The sequence below is a fragment of the Phalangium opilio genome, unplaced genomic scaffold (genome assembly GCF_054372755.1).
Source record: "Phalangium opilio isolate 3A_F unplaced genomic scaffold, DU_Popi_V2 ptg000217l_1, whole genome shotgun sequence".
Lineage (NCBI taxonomy): Eukaryota > Metazoa > Arthropoda > Arachnida > Opiliones > Phalangiidae > Phalangium > Phalangium opilio.
In genome coordinates, this window is record NW_028324218.1 from 8703351 (window position 1) to 8724730 (window position 21380).

The 21380-nt window shown below is 38.8% G+C and overlaps 1 protein-coding gene across 3 annotated transcripts in view; it reads left to right on the forward strand.

Moving 5' to 3' along the window:
* Positions 1 to 16870, forward strand: part of LOC149616110 (S-adenosylmethionine sensor upstream of mTORC1-like) — a 105145-nt gene extending 88275 nt beyond the window's left edge. Inside the window, exons 4-7 of one of the 3 annotated variants that reach the window (XR_016375782.1) lie at positions 460 to 626; positions 1147 to 1242; positions 15384 to 15838; positions 16226 to 16870. Coding sequence is in view for 2 of the 3 variants with exons in the window: in XM_089856324.1 (XP_089712450.1) it covers positions 460 to 626; positions 1147 to 1242; positions 15384 to 15730 (610 nt within the window). In the remaining variant the exon portion in view is untranslated. Of the gene's footprint in view, positions 1 to 459; positions 627 to 1146; positions 1243 to 1307; positions 1397 to 15383 lie in introns of those variants that run through there. The other 2 variants (XM_089856324.1, XM_089856326.1) reach the window with 2 other exon arrangements.
* The last annotated feature ends 4510 nt before the right edge of the window (positions 16871 to 21380 follow it).

Sequence of the window (21380 nt, forward strand, 5' to 3'; positions counted from 1 at the left end):
ATCTAAGGGACTTTTAAGCTTTTCTGTGGTCTATGTTTAATTCTGATTAGGTAAACAAACTTTCTACCTTTACACGGCAATCTGAATGCGTTTGTTTAGTCAAGACTGGATATGATGCTTTGATTAAATCGTAGCACCCTGTCGCACTGTTCATTGAATTTAAATGTGACTTTGAAGTGGATTGGTAATCCTGGTAAACACCGGATGTAAATATTTTTACATTTTTCAAAGGAATCAACCGAATACGCAAAATTGAATTAAAATTGTCCTTACAAACACTTCTATTTTTAAAAATAAAAAATCGTAGTGGAAATTTCTTTGACAACGAATCGAGAGTGTGACATAAGCTTTTTTACTTACGTTACATTAACTCTAATTTAAGGATAGTTACGGCTAAGATTTCCATTGTCCAGATTCTCTCTTCATTAACATTAAGTAAAAAATTTAATTTATTTTCAGCTATCAAGTGATGTACTACCTTAACATCATCGACACAATCTTGACGCTCATAATTCCCGTCTTTTCTATCATATTTATGAATACGAGAATAGGAATTACTTTGTACCAGTTTTACTCGAACCGTAGCAAGCATAGCGTCAGAATTAATTTTTCAAAAAATGATATGGGTAAAGTTCTTTCATTGTTTTATGTTTTTACCGCGATAGATTTAATTTTAGAAGTAGCAATGGAGAACAGAGTAATCTGGGCGCGCGTCAAAATCCCGGACCCCTTCCACGGGACGGATTGGTATGAAAAAAGAGGCGGGTCATAGCGACAGAGGTAAAAAGTAACTATGTATTTTTCGCCATCCCCGTCAGCAACATCATCAAAACGTTTTTTAAGTGAGCCAATAAGATAATTTAAACTTATCGTTACGTGTTAGAGGGAGGGGCTCTATACTGGGCTATGAGTCGGACTGAAGTAAATCTAACCGTTCTCCATTCCTACTTCTAAAATTAATTCTATTCCTGGTTTTTAATATATACGGGATAGTAGCGTTTAATTTACTATTCGAAAAATAGTTTTTTTTATCCAAAATTTAATGATATATTTTTACGCTACTGTCCCTATGAAATATTCTTCATAACTCATTTATTTCTTCATTATTTAATGATCATATCGAAAGAAAAAAAATTCTCATTACAGGCGATTACCCTCGACAATCTTCAAGTGTCAACCGACACGAAGAAAATTCCAAGCCCTTACGAAGACTTACGAGTTTTTACGGATGTCAAAACCAGAGTAGGAATCCTATTATTTTATGAAAAAAAAAGACTCCAGTAAAATGCCCCGAATATTTTTCTTAGAATTATTACATCCTACAATGAGATTTGACTCGAAAGACCTTTAGGAAGTGACACTCTTCAAATACTTGAATAAGATTCGATTCCCCGAGGTATTTTTTTATTTACATTAAATCTTGCAGTATATAACAAGTTGGGAAAACCAAAATATTACCTCTCCGAGTCTAGAAGAGGACTACTTACAAACTTATTTACCCAGATATGGAAATGTTTCTTTTTTTTTTATGAGCAAATAGTGAAGTTAAAATTTATGAAATATTAAAGCAGTATACAAAGCATAGCAAATATACTGTAAATCAGACGATATTTTACATCCAATAAGGATATACTTGTACACATTAAAATCATCCGATGGGGGAAAAACGGGAAATGAAGAGATAAAACTTTGGGGTGATATTACCTTTACGTGTTTGTAAGGGCCCAATTTTCTACTCCTCAACTGTATACCCTCTATGTTCAAAGCCATATTCACAACAGGGTTGCCATGTAAACACTATCCTCTCGTTTCACCTCAACGATTTTCTTAGTTTGTCAACATGACTGTTAACGTTACATAACACCAAAGCTAATTTGTGGCCACACACACTGAAGGTAAATGGGCACCATAAAAAGCATGAAAACACGAAGCTATAATCCGATTGCGATCAGACCTTTCTCTGATCTGGGCTGCGTTCAGCAGAGCTCACCAAAAAAGACAGCGGATTTGGAAAACGTTTACCTGTGAGCTCTATCGTCATAGCTTTTCTCCGGTCATCGGTGTTTTAAAAATGACGCTAGCGCAATAAAGCGTGCAAGGTACCAAGGCTTAACAAAAATTGTATGATAACATATTTTAAGAGATAGATAACAACAACTTTTATAATTAAAATTAGAAACTAACATGTCTCTTAAACTTCTCGCGTGATCAACTTGTTTCACGCTAATTAAATAGCTCTAGTCCCATCATAATCAGCAAGAGCTATTTGTATTAATTCCTCCATGCTTTTTTCGCCAAGCTGAGAACTACGCGTTTTACGTCACGTTATCCAAAAACCCGACTATTTTCCTTGAAGACCGTGCTGGCTCAGCGCTGAGCACCGTGACGTCAAAATTCAATAACAAAATCCCGTTCTGTAGGACACTGCTAACAGCGCTGAGCTCTTCTGAACGCGGCCCAGATTTCCACCATGGTTATAAAGTCTAAGCCTAATTATTTAAAAGTGTATTTAACTTTCGGCTCACTCTGAACCGTTAATGTCTCTGTATTACAGAAACGAAAACCAAACCCAAGCGTTTACTTTTTGGTTCGATAGGCCTATTGACAAATAAAAGTTCATTTGACCAATATAGATGCGTTCGTCTTGAAATCACTTTAGAAAAAATTATGCTATAAACAGATGTAGTATAGCTTAAGTAATATATAAACATCGATTTCAAATAATAATAATAAAAAATATTCTTGGCATATCAAAATGAAACAGAGCTTTATAGCTACAAAACCACTAAAGGCATCGAAATTACGAAAAATATTTCCATATATTAATTATACATTATGAGAAAACCAAATATTAAGGTTTTGTAGGATTTTTTTCCACAAAACAAAGCGAACTGCTAACGCGGTGCACTAACGGACGGACACACACAGACTAAAACATAGGCTAATTTTTAACTCTTTCCGTTTTAATTTTGAGTTGAGAAACTAGATTATCTTAAATATTAAAATAAATATAATTAATATTAAATATTTTCTTCGTTAGTTGTTCGCCTTATTGAGCGTTACATCGCGTTGATAAAGAACAATTAGACATTCTTGAGAGACTTGACTAATATTGGCGTTTGAAATGAAGCATACTCCGGTTGCTTTGCCTTACTCAAATAGGTAGTATATAAGGGTGTCGATCTACAGCTAAAAGCAAGAACAACCGCAATTGCGAAAACCTTTGGTGGTGATCCCACCCTAGGGAGGCTAGACGTTTCTCGTAACCCTAGCTGATCGCCGCGAATGTCTTAAACCCAACGATGACGATGGAGTAGAAGCCAGGTGTACAGACTGGTGTCCAAGTGGAATGGACGAAGACCAGAAGATGGTGGTGATTAGAAGCCAGGTGTACAGACTGGTGTCCAAGTGGAATGGACGAAGAGAAGAAGATGGTGGTTATTAGAAGCCAGGTGTACAGACTGGTGTCCAAGTGGAATGGACGAAGACCAGAAGATGGTGGTGATTAGAAGCCAGTATGTACAGACTGGTGTCCAAGTGGAATGGACGAAGACCAGAAGATGGTGGTGATTAGAAGCCAGTATGTACAGACTGGTGTCCAAGTGGAATGGACGAAGACCAGAAGATGGTGGTGATTAGAAGCCAGTATGTACAGACTGGTGTCCAAGTGGAATGGACGAAGACCAGAAGATGGTGGTGATTAGAAGCCAGTATGTACAGACTGGTGTCCAAGTGGAATGGACGAAGACCAGAAGATGGTGGTGATTAGAAGCCAGTATGTACAGACTGGTGTCCGTGTGGGATGGACAAAGATCAGAAGATGGTGGTGTGAGAACTCAAGTAGAGGAGCCATTTCCGAGACTTTTGAAAGCAGTTCGGAAACGGCGAACACGTTTGCTCCGATTTGGAAACTGCGAACGCGGTCACGTGGGGTGTAAGTCAATAACAACAGCCACACACACACACACGTCGAAATTAGAACCTCTCCGTGACATACGTCACTCGGAGAGGTAAAAATATTGAGAGGATACCTGGATAAGTGTGTCTTTTTAGAGAGTAGTAACAATCGATGTACTAGAGAATTTTTACCTCTCCGAGTGACGTATGTCACGGAGAGGTTCTAATTTCGACGTGTGTGTGTGTGTGGCTGTTGTTACCTCTCCGTGTGACGTAGTCCAGGAGAGGTTCTGTAACGGCCGTGTCTGTCTGTCTGTCTGTCTGTCTGTCTGTGTGTGTGTCTGTCTGTCTGTCTGTCCGTTGTTACACCCACGTGACCGCGTTCGCAGTTTGCGTATCGGAGCAAACGTGTTCGCCATTTCCGAACTGCTTTCACAGTCACGGAAATGGCTCCTCTACTTGAGTTCTCACACCACCATCTTCTGATCTTTGTCCATCCCACATGAACACCAGCCTGGTACTTATCTGGCTTCCAACACCATCATCTTCTGTTCTTTGTCAATCCCACATTGACACCAGTCTGCACTTACACTGGCTTCTAACACCACCATCCACTGGTCTGCCGTCTATTCCACATAGACACCAATCTGTATCATTGGCTTCTACTCCATTATCATCGTTTGGTTTTAGGATATACGCGGCGATCAGCTAGGGTTACGAGAAACGTCTAGCCTCCCTAAGGTGGGATCGGCCACCAAAGGTTTTCGCAATTGCGCTTTTTCCTTACTATTATAATGGAATCGAATCGTATATATACCCCAAAATTTGAAGAAAGCGGGAAGAGGGGTACCCTTCACTTTAAACGTCAATATTAGCAAAGTTTGAGAAGATAATAGGTATAACTTTATTTTAAACGATTTAACTATTATTAATGTTAATTATTGAAGATTAAAATAATTAAAAATAATTATATTTATTTAAATATTAAAGATAAACCTCTCGTGCAAAGAGAGATTATCACTGCCTCCTGTATCAACCAAGGCCCGTGCATGCGATATATTTCCTTCATATCCTCCTATATCTACCAAGGCCCGTGCATGCGATATATTTCCTTCATTGCCTCCTGTATCTATCAAGGCCCGTGCATTGTGATATATTTCATTCATTGCCTCCTATATATATAAAGGATGAGGGCAAAAGTGTTTTCATTGGATAATTTTGTTTATATAATCTTCTCGACACGGAGAGGTAATATTTTGGTTTTCCCAACTTGTTATTGACTTACACCCCACGTGACCGCGTTCGCAGTTTCCAAATCGGAGCAAACGTGTTCGCCATTTCCGAACTGCTTTCAAAAGTCTCGGAAATGGCTCCTCTACTTGAGTTCTCACACCACCATCTTCTGATCTTTGTCCATCCCACACGGACACCAGTCTGTACATACTGGCTTCTAATCACCACCATCTTCTGGTCTTCGTCCATTCCACTTGGACACCAGTCTGTACATACTGGCTTCTAATCACCACCATCTTCTGGTCTTCGTCCATTCCACTTGGACACCAGTCTGTACATACTGGCTTCTAATCACCACCATCTTCTGGTCTTCGTCCATTCCACTTGGACACCAGTCTGTACATACTGGCTTCTAATCACCACCATCTTCTGGTCTTCGTCCATTCCACTTGGACACCAGTCTGTACACCTGGCTTCTAATAACCACCATCTTCTTCTCTTCGTCCATTCCACTTGGACACCAGTCTGTACACCTGGCTTCTAATCACCACCATCTTCTGGTCTTCGTCCATTCCACTTGGACACCAGTCTGTACACCTGGCTTCTACTCCATCGTCATCGTTGGGTTTAAGACATTCGCGGCGATCAGCTAGGGTTACGAGAAACGTCTAGCCTCCCTAGGGTGGGATCACCACCAAAGGTTTTCGCAATTGCGGTTGTTCTTGCTTTTAGCTGTAGATCGACACCCTTATATACTACCTATTTGAGTAAGGCAAAGCAACCGGAGTATGCTTCATTTCAAACGCCAATATTAGTCAAGTCTCTCAAGAATGTCTAATTGTTCTTTATCAACGCGATGTAACGCTCAATAAGGCGAACAACTAACGAAGAAAATATTTAATATTAATTATATTTATTTTAATATTTAAGATAATCTAGTTTCTCAACTCAAAATTAAAACGGAAAGAGTTAAAAATTAGCCTATGTTTTAGTCTGTGTGTGTCCGTCCGTTAGTGCACCGCGTTAGCAGTTCGCTTTGTTTTGTGGAAAAAAATCCTACAAAACCTTAATATTTGGTTTTCTCATAATGTATAATTAATATATGGAAATATTTTTCGTAATTTCGATGCCTTTAGTGGTTTTGTAGCTATAAAGCTCTGTTTCATTTTGATATGCCAAGAATATTTTTTATTATTATTATTTGAAATCGATGTTTATATATTACTTAAGCTATACTACATCTGTTTATAGCATAATTTTTTCTAAAGTGATTTCAAGACGAACGCATCTATATTGGTCAAATGAACTTTTATTTGTCAATAGGCCTATCGAACCAAAAAGTAAACGCTTGGGTTTGGTTTTCGTTTCTGTAATACAGAGACATTAACGGTTCAGAGTGAGCCGAAAGTTAAATACACTTTTAAATAATTAGGCTTAGACTTTATAACCATGGTGGAAATCTGGGCCGCGTTCAGAAGAGCTCAGCGCTGTTAGCAGTGTCCTACAGAACGGGATTTTGTTATTGAATTTTGACGTCACGGTGCTCAGCGCTGAGCCAGCACGGTCTTCAAGGAAAATAGTCGGGTTTTTGGATAACGTGACGTAAAACGCGTAGTTCTCAGCTTGGCGAAAAAAGCATGGAGGAATTAATACAAATAGCTCTTGATGATTATGATGGGACTAGAGCTATTTAATTAGCGTGAAACAAGTTGATCACGCGAGAAGTTTAAGAGACATGTTAGTTTCTAATTTTAATTATAAAAGTTGTTGTTATCTATCTCTTAAAATATGTTATCATACAATTTTTGTTAAGCCTTGGTACCTTGCACGCTTTATTGCGCTAGCGTCATTTTTAAAACACCGATGACCGGAGAAAAGCTATGACGACAGAGCTCACAGGTAAACGTTTTCCAAATCCGCTGTCTTTTTTGGTGAGCTCTGCTGAACGCAGCCCAGATCAGAGAAAGGTCTGATCGCAATCGGATTATAGCTTCGTGTTTTCATGCTTTTTATGGTGCCCATTTACCTTCAGTGTGTGTGGCCACAAATTAGCTTTGGTGTTATGTAACGTTAACAGTCATGTTGACAAACTAAGAAAATCGTTGAGGTGAAACGAGAGGATAGTGTTTACATGGCAACCCTGTTGTGAATATGGCTTTGAACATAGAGGGTATACAGTTGAGGAGTAGAAAATTGGGCCCTTACAAACACGTAAAGGTAATATCACCCCAAAGTTTTATCTCTTCATTTCCCGTTTTTCCCCCATCGGATGATTTTAATGTGTACAAGTATATCCTTATTGGATGTAAAATATCGTCTGATTTACAGTATATTTGCTATGCTTTGTATACTGCTTTAATATTTCATAAATTTTAACTTCACTATTTGCTCATAAAAAAAACAAGTTGGGAAAACCAAAATATTACCTCTCCGAGTCAAGACGACTACTTACAAACTTATTTACCCAGATATGGAAATGTTTCTTAAGTTAAAATTTATGAAATATTAAAGCAGTATACAAAGCATAGCAAATATACTGTAAATCAGACGACATTTTACATCCAATAATGATATACTTGTACACATTAAAATCATCCGATGGGGGAGAAACGGGAAATGAAGAGATAAAACTTTGGAGGCATACTACCTTTACGTGTTTGTAAAGGCCCAATTTTCTACTCCTCAACTGTATGCCCTCTATGTTCAAAGCCATATTCACAACAGGGTTGCCATATAAACACTATCCTCTCGTTTCACCTCAACGATTTTCTTAGTTTGTCAACATGACTGTTAACGTTACATAACACCAAAGCTTATTTGTGGCTACACACACTGAAAGTAAATGCGTACCATGAAAAGCATGAAAACACGAAGCTATTATCCGATTACGATCAGACCTTTCACTGGTCTGGGCTGCGTTCAGCAGAGCTCACCAAAAAAGACAGCGGATTTTGGAAATGTTTACCGGTGAGCTCTGTCGTCATAGCTTTTCTCCGGTCATCGGCGTTTTATAAATGACGCTAGCTCAATAAAGCGTGCAAGGTACCAAGGCTTAACAAAAATTGTATGATAACATATTTATAGAGATAGATAACAACTTTTATAATTAAAATTAGAAACTAACATATCTCTTAAAATTCTCGCGTGATCAACTGGTTTCACGCCAATTAAATAGCCATAGTCCCATAGAGCTATTTGTATTGATTCATCCATGGTTTTTTCGCCAAGCTGAGAACTACACGTTTTACGTCACGTTATCCAAAAAGTCGACTATTTTCTTTGAAGACCGCGCTAGCTCAGCGCTAAGCACCGTGACGTCAAAATTCTAAAACAAAATCCCGTTATGTAGGACACTGCTAACAGCGCTGGGCTCTGCTGAACGCGGCCCAGATTTCCACCATGATTATATAATCTAAACCTAATTATTTAATAGTGTATTTAACTTTCGGCTCACTCTGAACCGTTAATGTCTCTGCATTACAGAAACGAAAACCAAACCCAAGCGTTTACTTTTTGGTTCACTAGGCCTATTAACAAATAACAGTTCATTTGACCAACATTGTAGCGTTGCGCTTGTATTCACTTTAGGAAGGATTATGCTATAAACAGATGTAGTATAGCTTAAGTAATATATAAACATTCATTTTAAATAATAATATTAAAAAAAATCTTTCGAATATCAAAATGAAATAGAGCTTTAAAGCTACAAAAGTACTAAATGCATCATAATTACGAAAAATATTTCCACATATTCATTTTGTATCATGGAAAACGGGAATATTAAGGTTCTGAAGGATTTCTTTACACATCAAAACAAAAACGAACTTCTAACGCAGCGCACTAGTGTAACAACGGACGGACACATATAGACAAACACATAGACTACTGTTTTACCCTTTCCGTATTAATTTTGAGTTTAGAGACATGATTATCTTAAATATTAAAATAAATATAATTAATATTAAATATTTTCTTCGATAGTTGTTCGCCTTATTGAGCGTTGCATCGTTTTGAAAAAGAATAATTAAACATTCTTGAGAGACTTGACTAATATTGGCGTATGAAATGAAGCATACGCCGGTTGCGTCGCCTTACTCAAATAGGTAGTATATAAGGGTGTCGAATCGCAGCTATGGATAAGAACAGCGCAATTGCGTGAACCTTTGGTGGAAGCCCCACCTTAGGGAGGCCGGACGTTTCTCGTAACCCTGGCCGATCGCCGCGTATGTCTTAACCTTAACGATGATGATGGAGTAGAAGCCAGGTGTACAGACTGGTGTCCATGTGGGATGGACAAAAACAAAGACCAGAAGATGGTGGTGTTAGAAGCCAGGTGTACAGACTGGTGTCCATGTGGGATGGACAAAAACAAAGACCAGAAGATGGTGGTGTTAGAAGCCAGGTGTACAGACTGGTGTCCATGTGGGACGGACAAAAACAAAGACCAGAAGATGGTGGTGTCAGAAGCCAGGTGTACAGACTGGTGTCCATGTGGGATGGCCAAAAACAAAGAACAGAAGATGGTGGTGTTAGAAGCCAGGTGTACAGACTGGTGTCTATGTGGGATGGACAAAGAGCAGATGACGGTGGTGATTAGAAGCCAGTGTGTACAGACTGGTGTCCATGTGGGATGGACAAAGACCACAAGAGGGTGGGGATTAGAAGCCAGTGTGTACAGACTGGTGTCCATGTGGGATGGACAAAGAGCAGCAGACGATTGTGATTAGAAGCCAGTGTGTACAGACTGGTGTCCATGTGGGATGGACAAAGACCAGAGGCTGGTGATGTTAGACAGGCAATGGAGTAATAGCCTGTAAGTGTAATACAATTTTCGAAATTTCCGGAAATTGAGAACACGTTTGCTCCGATTTGCAAACTGCGAACGCGGTCACGTGGGTATAACAACAGACAGACACACACACCCACACACACACACACACACACACAGACACGTCGAAATTAGAACCTCTCCGTGACATACGTCACTCGGAGAGGTAAAAAGAAACATTTCCATATCTGGGTAAATAAGTTTGTAAGTAGTCCTCTTCTAGACTCGGAGAGGTAATATTTTGGTTTTCCCAACTTTTACCTCTCCGAGTGACGTATGTCACGGAGAGGTTCTAATTTCGACGTGTGTGTGTGTGTGGCTGTTGTTATTGACTTACACCCCACGTGACCGCGTTCGCAGTTTCCAAATCGGAGCAAACGTGTTCGCCATTTCCGAACTGCTTTCAAAAGTCTCGGAAATGGCTCCTCTACTTGAGTTCTCACACCACCATCTTCTGATCTTTGTCCATCCCACACGGACACCAGTCTGTACATACTGGCTTCTAATCACCACCATCTTCTGGTCTTCGTCCATTCCACTTGGACACCAGTCTGTACATACTGGCTTCTAATCACCACCATCTTCTGGTCTTCGTCCATTCCACTTGGACACCAGTCTGTACATACTGGCTTCTAATCACCACCATCTTCTGGTCTTCGTCCATTCCACTTGGACACCAGTCTGTACATACTGGCTTCTAATCACCACCATCTTCTGGTCTTCGTCCATTCCACTTGGACACCAGTCTGTACACCTGGCTTCTAATAACCACCATCTTCTTCTCTTCGTCCATTCCACTTGGACACCAGTCTGTACACCTGGCTTCTAATCACCACCATCTTCTGGTCTTCGTCCATTCCACTTGGACACCAGTCTGTACACCTGGCTTCTACTCCATCGTCATCGTTGGGTTTAAGACATTCGCGGCGATCAGCTAGGGTTACGAGAAACGTCTAGCCTCCCTAGGGTGGGATCACCACCAAAGGTTTTCGCAATTGCGGTTGTTCTTGCTTTTAGCTGTAGATCGACACCCTTATATACTACCTATTTGAGTAAGGCAAAGCAACCGGAGTATGCTTCATTTCAAACGCCAATATTAGTCAAGTCTCTCAAGAATGTCTAATTGTTCTTTATCAACGCGATGTAACGCTCAATAAGGCGAACAACTAACGAAGAAAATATTTAATATTAATTATATTTATTTTAATATTTAAGATAATCTAGTTTCTCAACTCAAAATTAAAACGGAAAGAGTTAAAAATTAGCCTATGTTTTAGTCTGTGTGTGTCCGTCCGTTAGTGCACCGCGTTAGCAGTTCGCTTTGTTTTGTGGAAAAAAATCCTACAAAACCTTAATATTGGGTTTTCTCATAATGTATAATTAATATATGGAAATATTTTTCGTAATTTCGATGCCTTTAGTGGTTTTGTAGCTATAAAGCTCTGTTTCATTTTGATATGCCAAGAATATTTTTTATTATTATTATTTGAAATCGATGTTTATATATTACTTAAGCTATACTACATCTGTTTATAGCATAATTTTTTCTAAAGTGATTTCAAGACGAACGCATCTATATTGGTCAAATGAACTTTTATTTGTCAATAGGCCTATCGAACCAAAAAGTAAACGCTTGGGGTTGGTTTTCGTTTCTGTAATACAGAGACATTAACGGTTCAGAGTGAGCCGAAAGTTAAATACACTTTTAAATAATTAGGCTTAGACTTTATAACCATGGTGGAAATCTGGGCCGCGTTCAGAAGAGCTCAGCGCTGTTAGCAGTGTCCTACAGAACGGGATTTTGTTATTGAATTTTGACGTCACGGTGCTCAGCGCTGAGCCAGCACGGTCTTCAAGGAAAATAGTCGGGTTTTTGGATAACGTGACGTAAAACGCGTAGTTCTCAGCTTGGCGAAAAAAGCATGGAGGAATTAATACAAATAGCTCTTGATGATTATGATGGGACTAGAGCTATTTAATTAGCGTGAAACAAGTTGATCACGCGAGAAGTTTAAGAGACATGTTAGTTTCTAATTTTAATTATAAAAGTTGTTGTTATCTATCTCTTAAAATATGTTATCATACAATTTTTGTTAAGCCTTGGTACCTTGCACGCTTTATTGCGCTAGCGTCATTTTTAAAACACCGATGACCGGAGAAAAGCTATGACGACAGAGCTCACAGGTAAACGTTTTCCAAATCCGCTGTCTTTTTTGGTGAGCTCTGCTGAACGCAGCCCAGATCAGAGAAAGGTCTGATCGCAATCGGATTATAGCTTCGTGTTTTCATGCTTTTTATGGTGCCCATTTACCTTCAGTGTGTGTGGCCACAAATTAGCTTTGGTGTTATGTAACGTTAACAGTCATGTTGACAAACTAAGAAAATCGTTGAGGTGAAACGAGAGGATAGTGTTTACATGGCAACCCTGTTGTGAATATGGCTTTGAACATAGAGGGTATACAGTTGAGGAGTAGAAAATTGGGCCCTTACAAACACGTAAAGGTAATATCACCCCAAAGTTTTATCTCTTCATTTCCCGTTTTTCCCCCATCGGATGATTTTAATGTGTACAAGTATATCCTTATTGGATGTAAAATATCGTCTGATTTACAGTATATTTGCTATGCTTTGTATACTGCTTTAATATTTCATAAATTTTAACTTCACTATTTGCTCATAAAAAAAAAAGAAACATTTCCATATCTGGGTAAATAAGTTTGTAAGTAGTCCTCTTCTAGACTCGGAGAGGTAATATTTTGGTTTTCCCAACTTGTATTTATCCGATCTCAATAGCTTCTATCATAAGTTTATAAGATATGACTCTACCTATGCTTAGTAATGCTAGAGACTTACTGAGAAAGACGCGGGAAGTAACTACACTCTGTTTTGCAGTCCATCTTCCTATTTAGTCTCTACTAAGGCTTTGACAGCGCCTCACCAGGTGTCGCTTTACGAGAATCTATGACCTACGTCACTTCATGACAAGCTCCAGTTTGTAACTAGTGAAAACTTATAGAAAATATCTTATGAACTTATACGCTTCTACCAATACAAATAGGAGTAATATAAAGAGAGGCCTTTTTGAGAGTTTAGAAGAAGTATGAGTCACGTTGCCTATTAGGGAAGGGAAAAGTATTTACTACCTTCCAGCGGCATACTCGCGTACTAGCCTTTGCTTAGGCTACGGAAAAGCATTATCTATAGTCAAAGCCCTGACAGACTGATAATCAGTGCCCAGCCTAAACCACTTTACCTAGAAGGCTGAAATTTTGCAGGGACGTTACTCTTAAGTAGTAGATACTATGTTTAAAAATATTTCCCAATCCACCGCCATCTTGAAAAATGGCGGTCAGAAATTTATAATAAGGAATAACGTCCTTTTTTCAACCGATTTCACTAATATCATGAGTGAATCATATACTAGCTCCCTATAAGTTACTCAGTCACACTGGCCTAATGTATCCAGCATTTTATTCCGAATAGTCGAGAGGAGGGGAGGCGGGTGAAAGTGATAGTAGACGGCGCCCTCTCTAAAGACTCGTTTTCATAGAAGCTAGAAAATTCGAAAACGCTCGCGCTTCACGAGTTTGAATACGCGCGGTAACGTACTTTTTTCGAACGTTTCCGCTTTCGCTCGAAATTTTCACGCAACTCGCGCCTATGAAAACGAGCCCTTAGGGCTTTGAAATTAATATATCGAGAACTTGAAATTGACGATAGTTCCAAATGGTATTAACGGTTTTGGAGGTTTGGTTTCTTTGCGTCACATTCATTTTTTTGTTTATTTAAAAATAATTTGGGTTTCACAACAGGCTTCGTTAAAAATGGGGTTTTCTATTAGATCTTTAGACGCATTATTAAAAACTTTAGTAAGGTTTTCGAGATTACTATTAAGTTGTTGTTTTTCTTATTATTCGATAAAGTTTGGTTCTCTCACCATAAATAGTTCCTGCCTCTGAACGTGCCTACGGAATAAAAATTCTTATTCCGCTCTGAATTTAAATGAGTTTCTTTCATTTGGGCTTTGTCAAAAAATATCCAAAATTCTGCCATTTTAATGCGAAAAAATAAAACTTTGCGCCAACCTTAACCAATTAAAATAATTTCAAAGATAAAATACGACTGTGAACCGCCCGCAAACAATCACAACATTTCTAAAACGTCGTCTGCTTATACTAACTACCTTTCAGTTCAAAGTTTCATTGGTTGATCCCCTTTTCGGGTTTTTTACCGGAAATACGTAAGCGCGGAGAGTAGTGTTATTTTCTCTCACTGTAGGTCGCATATAGGTAACACTTTTTTGGCGGGAAGAAAATGCTGGATACATAAGGCCAGTGTGGCTGAGTAACTTATAGGGAGCTAGTAAATGATTCACTCATGCTAATATTTAATATACTGGTTCCCAATATCCTATAGACTGGCCTTATTTGCTCTATTTGCTGCCATCTTTAAAAATGGCGACCCGAGAACTAATAAAAATGTCCCGACGGGCTTACGGGCAACGCTTGCTGTATTTACTACGAGTCCTAAGATAATCTTGTGGTTTTCAGTTTCTAAAAATATAGACAATACTGTAATCTTTCAGCGCTTTATTCAACCCAAAATTTCAATTGAAAAAAATATTTTTTTCAATGATATTTTTATGGCAAACAAATTATTTCAAGTATTTACCTCGGGGAAATATTCGATTTTCAAATCTAAATACATAGTTTAGTTCAAGGAGTGTTTCGTGATACATGATAAACATCCTGAGATGAGCTCCAGGTCCTAAACATCAACTTATCTCTTAGCTATTGAAAGAAGTATTCTAATTATAGGACCTGGTTTTCCATTGAAATGCAAAACAAACTATAAACACGTATAGTCATACAAGATTTCAAGTTTGCTTTGCCTTTGACGAGTATTTTACTAGTAATTTTTAAATTGGCGCAAATATTCCAAAACCTTAATGAGATGAGTCAACCGTTTACAAATCCATTTAAATATTTAATTGGATAGCTTCATTAAAATTTAAAATTTAGAAATAAAAAATGCCAGGGATAGATTTAGTTTTAGAAGTAGGAATGGAGAACGGTTAGTATTTACTTCAGTCCGACTCATAGCCCAGTATAGAGCCCCTCCCTCCAACACGTAACGAAAAGTTAAAATTATCTTATTGGCTCACTTAAACTACGTTTTGATGACGTTGCTGACGGGGACGTAGAAAAATACGTTATTCTTTTTTACCTCTGTTGCTATGACCCGCCTCTTCTTTCATACCCCCCCCCCCTATGCCGGGGAAGGGGGTCCGGGACTTTGACGCGCGCCCAGACTACTCTGTTCTCCATTCCTACTTCTAAAATTAAATCCATCCCTCAAATGCATATTGCAATATGAAGGCAATTACGATAAATAATATTCTTTCTTTTTATTTTTTTTTTTTCAGAGAAAAGCTACGCCGATAATTGCGAAGATCAAACTCAATGGCCACCAGCCATGCAAATCAACATATCACGAATGTTACTTCTGGTTTCCAGCGTTTTCATAGTGCTTAATCTGCCTAGTTACGTTATCCGTATTTTAGGATTTATATGGGAATTTCGGGGTAAAAAAGTCTTGGACGAGACAGTTTACGTTCTACAAGGATACTTTATGCTCTTATTCTACACAAATTTCGCTATTAATTTCGTTGTGTATAATATTTCGAGTCGCATGTTTAGACGCGTCTTATTCCAGAAATATTCAAAGTGCTACAAAAAGTGCCGCGAGAGGAACGTTGAACAAAGCATCTAGTGATATAAATTCGTGAAAATAGAGAAATTTTAAAATATAGTCTCACAACGTGTCAACATTCAAGATATAGTAAAATGTTGCTGACGGAAAAATAAGCCTTTGACACTCGTAATAAGAATAAGAATGACCATGATCTATATAACTATGAATATACAGCTCTATCATATGCCCCTTCTATCATGTCGATTTGGTTTGAGTGTTACCCTCCTAGCTTTGAAGCGTTTTACGTGGCTTTATTAGCCAATCACAAGACAAGAGGAAGTGACGTTTCGAATTTTCACACCCCCGGACTGCCTCTCCCTTCTCCCACTCCTAACACTAGCAGACACGTGACTGATGTCTCCTTTCGCTAAGCCCCGCCCAAACCTTATCGAGAGGTTAGACAGCGTAACGCAGCTGTATATTCATAGTTATATAGATTCATGGAATGACGTATCCCAATTCACGAGTAGTACCAGCGACATTGTACTCTTCCACAATTTATACTGTTTCCAGGAAATTTTAAGACAATTACGTGTTGAACAGTTGAACGGTGAACGTTCTGTGGTTGGGTCAACAAATTTGTAAGTCAGTTCGAAGAAGAGGATAAGGTCACGTCATGGAGCTATGATTTTATCACCCATAAGTCTGCTACAATCCTTAATGTAATGATATCTGTGCCTTCAGGAGTTTATAACGTAAGATAAATCATGCCGTGTCACGTATTGTGAATTGATGGTAAGTGTATCTGGTTAGCTTGAGTAGACCGGATGATTGATGAGGAAGTTAATTAGACCGGAAGTGAATCATAAGACCAATCTTACGTTATAAGTTCCTGGTACATTTCATAAATTACGCCCCTAGCTGCTAGGGTTACGGGTAAGCTAGCGTCTTTACGCCGAAGCTTGCGATAAATTTTGAGGAAGGTCTGGGATAACGGTAATAGTTAGTGTAGGGCGCTGTCGGTTAGCTGTGGCATAGGGGCTAGCCACCACCCCTCTATGCATTGTAAAGGCGTTAGATAAGTGGCAATAAGTCGCAAGATGACTTGGTCCAATTAGCTAGCTGAACTTATAAACCATTCAGTCATACTCCATTGCCTTTATACAACAATTGGTTTTCATCTTCAAACTTCAAAGGATAAGCACTATTATGGAAGGAGACTTAAGGCAAGCGCACACCTATCGTCATCGGACGGACCGCACGTATCGCACGCATCGGATTTTATTATTATTACCATTGTTTCAAATGAGAACGCGCTCATCTGTCCGCATCGTACGTATCGGAGGTCGGCAATGCCGACGAGGATTCCCGATAGGGGCATACAATCCGTATGGTCCGTACGGAGCTGAGACAAAAATCGCTTAACGAATGCTTAAATTATGTGTTGATGAAACATAAAATGGCGCTCTTTTAAGATTAGGAAAACTTTCTAGGTTTACCACATTATAGTGTGCTACCACGAAGCTAGGGGGGGGGGAACTGTGACGTCAATATTGGGTCCCGAATTTGTATTGCCCAAGCTGACGACGTCTCGCGACTGCCAATATGGTCGCCTGAAAATAAGGTAAGAGATAAGAGCATGTGAAGTCTTTACAAAGTTCGTGGTAGCACTCTATTCCAAGTTGAAAGGTGTTTCCGGTTAGTAATTTAACAACTATAGCCACTATGGTAAACCTAGTTTGAAATTTCGCGCATTTTGAAAATTCCCGAGTATTCCGCCGCGCATGCTCAATTGCTCATACGCGCGTTCGGAATTTCGGAAATCCGAATGCTCCGAATTTAGTGTGCGCAGTTGAAGAAAATTATCCGATGCGTGCGATCCGTGCGGTCCGTCCGATGACGTTAGGTGTGCGCTAGCCTTTATAGTGATAAACTTATAGTTCAACGAACCCAAATTAAGGGTGAACGACACCGACGTTGCATGGTTAAATCTGAGCTCAAAACGAGGGGTCAGTCACTCAGCTTAATTGGTGCACTGCTTGTACTAAAGATATTACGCAGAATCTTTAAAAACTTTGCCCTTGTCAGTATAGTAAACTGATTACAGAGACTCGGAAAGTGATGAGCCCCTCGGTTCGGTACAAGACTGCTCCCATTCGTCTCTGCTAACTCTCAATGTACGAAATCGAATAGGCTGTGTCATTTAAGCCTCGAAGCAATTTGTTTCTCGCATAATTACACCCACCGTCAGCTTTTAATACCAACAAACAGTGAAACCACTTAGGCAGTGACGGCTGCCATTAAGTGACGTCACACTACACGAGTTAGCTGTTTAAAATCCAAAATCGAGCTTTAAATTATCGAACCCCTTTAAACAATACTGATTGAGGTGCTATTTGATGACATGATATATTGCTCTATATTTTGAAAGTGACGTCATCAACTATCTGATTACACGAATATTTAAAAACGCTTTCCAATTGAACGCTACGAGAAAGAAGTTAAAAGTATTTGTGAAAAAATGTTTTAACTAAATTTTTCAACTTTGCTTTTGAAAAAAAGGATAATGAAAATATTAATTAGTAATTTATAACAACGCCTATTTATTTATATATATAATGTATTTTTGGTCTTCCATTAAATGGTTTTGTGGACAAAGACCATTTTTTTTTTACAAATCCCCTGGGTAAAGTATGCTTTAAAACAATTTTTTTTTTGAAACCTATTCTGCACCTGTCGTTTCATACCATTTATTTTAGTACTCTTTAGAAAAACGTGCTATATTGTAGCCTAGGGATACTATATTTGGAAATTTTTATTAAGGAAAGATAAATATCGCTAAGTACAGTACACAGCTCTTTCTTTTAGGCTCATTCAACGTGATCCTTGTTCGAAATGTCAGGGACTTTTTTTTCATTCACGTTGTTCGGTGTAAACTAGCGGCAATGCGCACCACACAGCTTATTCTTGAAGGAGAGAGAGGGTCGTATAGTACGGAATCGTAAAGGACGCCCCCTCTGTCCTAAAAATAGTACCTAGTTCTCATACAAATACAATGGCGCTACGCGGCAGCACTTAACAATCGCCTGCCGAAGGGTAGGGACGTGCGCACGATAAACTTGAGACGTTTCGGTACCGCATGTCGCCCATAATCATTTCCACTCCATCTTACCTCATTTCTCCCTGACTTACTAATGCCGTTTTTCATAGGTTGCCAGCAATCTGCCAGACTGCCACAATGGAGCAATATTACAAAAGACATAAAGACATTTAATGCAATTTTAAAGGAACTTTCGGTCCCACTCCAAGAAAATTACTCCATGGAAAACGGCGTTAAATGGCTACAATTTTGAGTCATGTTATGTATGGTCATGTATTAATTCACTTACAGGCTTACCCTAGGCTTCCTCGTACTCGGCGGTAGGAGGAGCCTATTTGGTGGTAGTTTAGCCAACTCGACCTTCATAAAAAATTAGTCCTAGAAAATCATTAAACGTTTTTTTGCCCTCAAAGCTCTGAGTATACAGAGTTCAAAGCCTCGCACACTGCCCTTCTGACTCATAAAGTTGGTCTTAAGTAAATGAACTCTCGAAATCAAGTTTTTGTCGTTGTTAGATTATCTATAGACCGAGTAGGGTCAATAGGCCAAATATGACATCAAATTCATATTTTTTGGGAAAGAAATGGGAATTGCATCGTGTTGGAGACTCTAATAGCGCCACCTATAGGACATTTCTGACCTATTAACTCGTCATTATCAGCTTCATTTCGTGACGGGTAACTTAAAATATTGTGGATTTGTTACGGTAACACGAGTACAACTCTACAAGACCTACTCTTCCTAATTGTATCGGTAAGAAGTTAAGAACGTCTTGATTTTTATTTTTAGTGTTTCTTGCTAATTAACTAAACTTCATTATGATAAATATTGAATGTCAATTTTTGCGGCCTACATTTCTCTGTAGGCCTCTAAACCCAAAAATATATTTATCAAACTTTATTCGTAATTGTTGCTTATATGTTTCTAGCGCTCGTAATGTTAATTGGGTTGGTTAATTTGGATTACAGTGTTAAGCCTGAATAAGACCAAGTTTCTTCATTTGAGCTTTTGCAAAGCAATTACCGACTTTAAGCTTAGGCCTTAAATCACATTTGACCGGGTTCAAGCCTTTATGCACGTGACCCAGAATTTTCAAAATTGAAAGGCAACATTCATCCAGATAAGGAAGAAGTAACGATTATTGTTTATATATGATATCTTTTGGGACATTAAAAAGTATACTTAAATAGCTGCTAGAGACGAGGGGTAAAGGTAATTTAATACTATGGGTATTAACATAAGTGAATAACCCCTTTTAAGTATCCATCATAAGGTCTTTAGTGGTTCGTCTCCCGCCCCCTTCCTTCATGTCAGAGCCTAAGAGAAATCGGGCGCCTAAAATGCAAGAGAGATTTTATTTCACTAAAGGCCCCGTCAAGCTAAGGGCGGGTTAAGAGAGAAGTATTAAGGGGGTCATCTGACTTCTTCGATGGAGTTTTAAGTTTAGGGTCTCCTTTTTATCGGTGCCTCCAACTGGCAACCTGCGTTTTTTACTCGAAGCACGCTCTACTTTTCCACCCCTTATATGCTACTGATGCTACGATTCGAAAGAAAAACGGGGCTATAATGACGAAAAGGTTTTTACCATGGTTTTCTAAGCATGCATGCTCCTGTATAGATAATTTTTGGGGAGAAAAATTACTGAACGAAACCCTCGCCGGCAGTGAGCACAGTGCTCCCTGTCGCCGGCAATTGATTAGAGATTTTTTTATCACCTCTCGCGTGCCATACTTAGAGTACACTAAAGGGAAGGCTTTCAGGGCGTTAGTGCCTCATATGATGTTATTGGAGTTTGGGTGAGACGGATTATTGGCTGCAGTTGAACTTACGAACTTACTGCTCCTCTATAGATCTCTTTCAGATACAGAAACTTAATGGTAGATTATCAATTTATGGTATTAAAGCGAATGTAGGCGGAACTCGATGCTATAAATGTCAGTTTTATGGCTCGGGTTCTTATAATGGTTCCAGGATCCTGGCAATTTAATTTAATGATAATGAACGGGCTAAGCCTTTGTCAGTGGGCCATAAAACTCCATCTTTCGAGTTGGTTTTGCCACAGGATTGATCTAACTTCCCCTTTATTAAACACGAATTAGAAGTTTAAAATAAGTAGCAACAAGATCATAAACAAAGATAATCTAGCTTAAGCCTTTAGCTGTTAGTATCTAGGTCTTGTCCTACTTGTACGCTTCTAATGATTTTATTTGGAACTGTGTTAATCGATTGTTAATTATCAAACACAGACTAGATTTAATTAATCGAGTGTTTTTGTATTGCGGCCAAAACCTTGCGCACATTTCCAACACAGCTATTATATTTTCTGGGCCTTCTTCAGTTAAAGGGACTGTAAAGTAGGCATTACTATTTTTTTGAAATAATGCCATAGCAGAAGTATATAATACTTCTCTTCGAGAAAAGTGTACCACAAAGCGGAGTAATGGTAACATGATTCTTTGCAACATCAGAACAATTCGAGCAAGCTTACTAAACCGAATCACATACACGATAAATAGTTCCCTCATCATTACTATAACTATTAGCGCTTAACTATTTGCCAAGGCATGCTTGTGGATTTTTGTCCCACGTCAAGACAATCAAGGTTTGTGGGTTGATAGTTTGGATTTA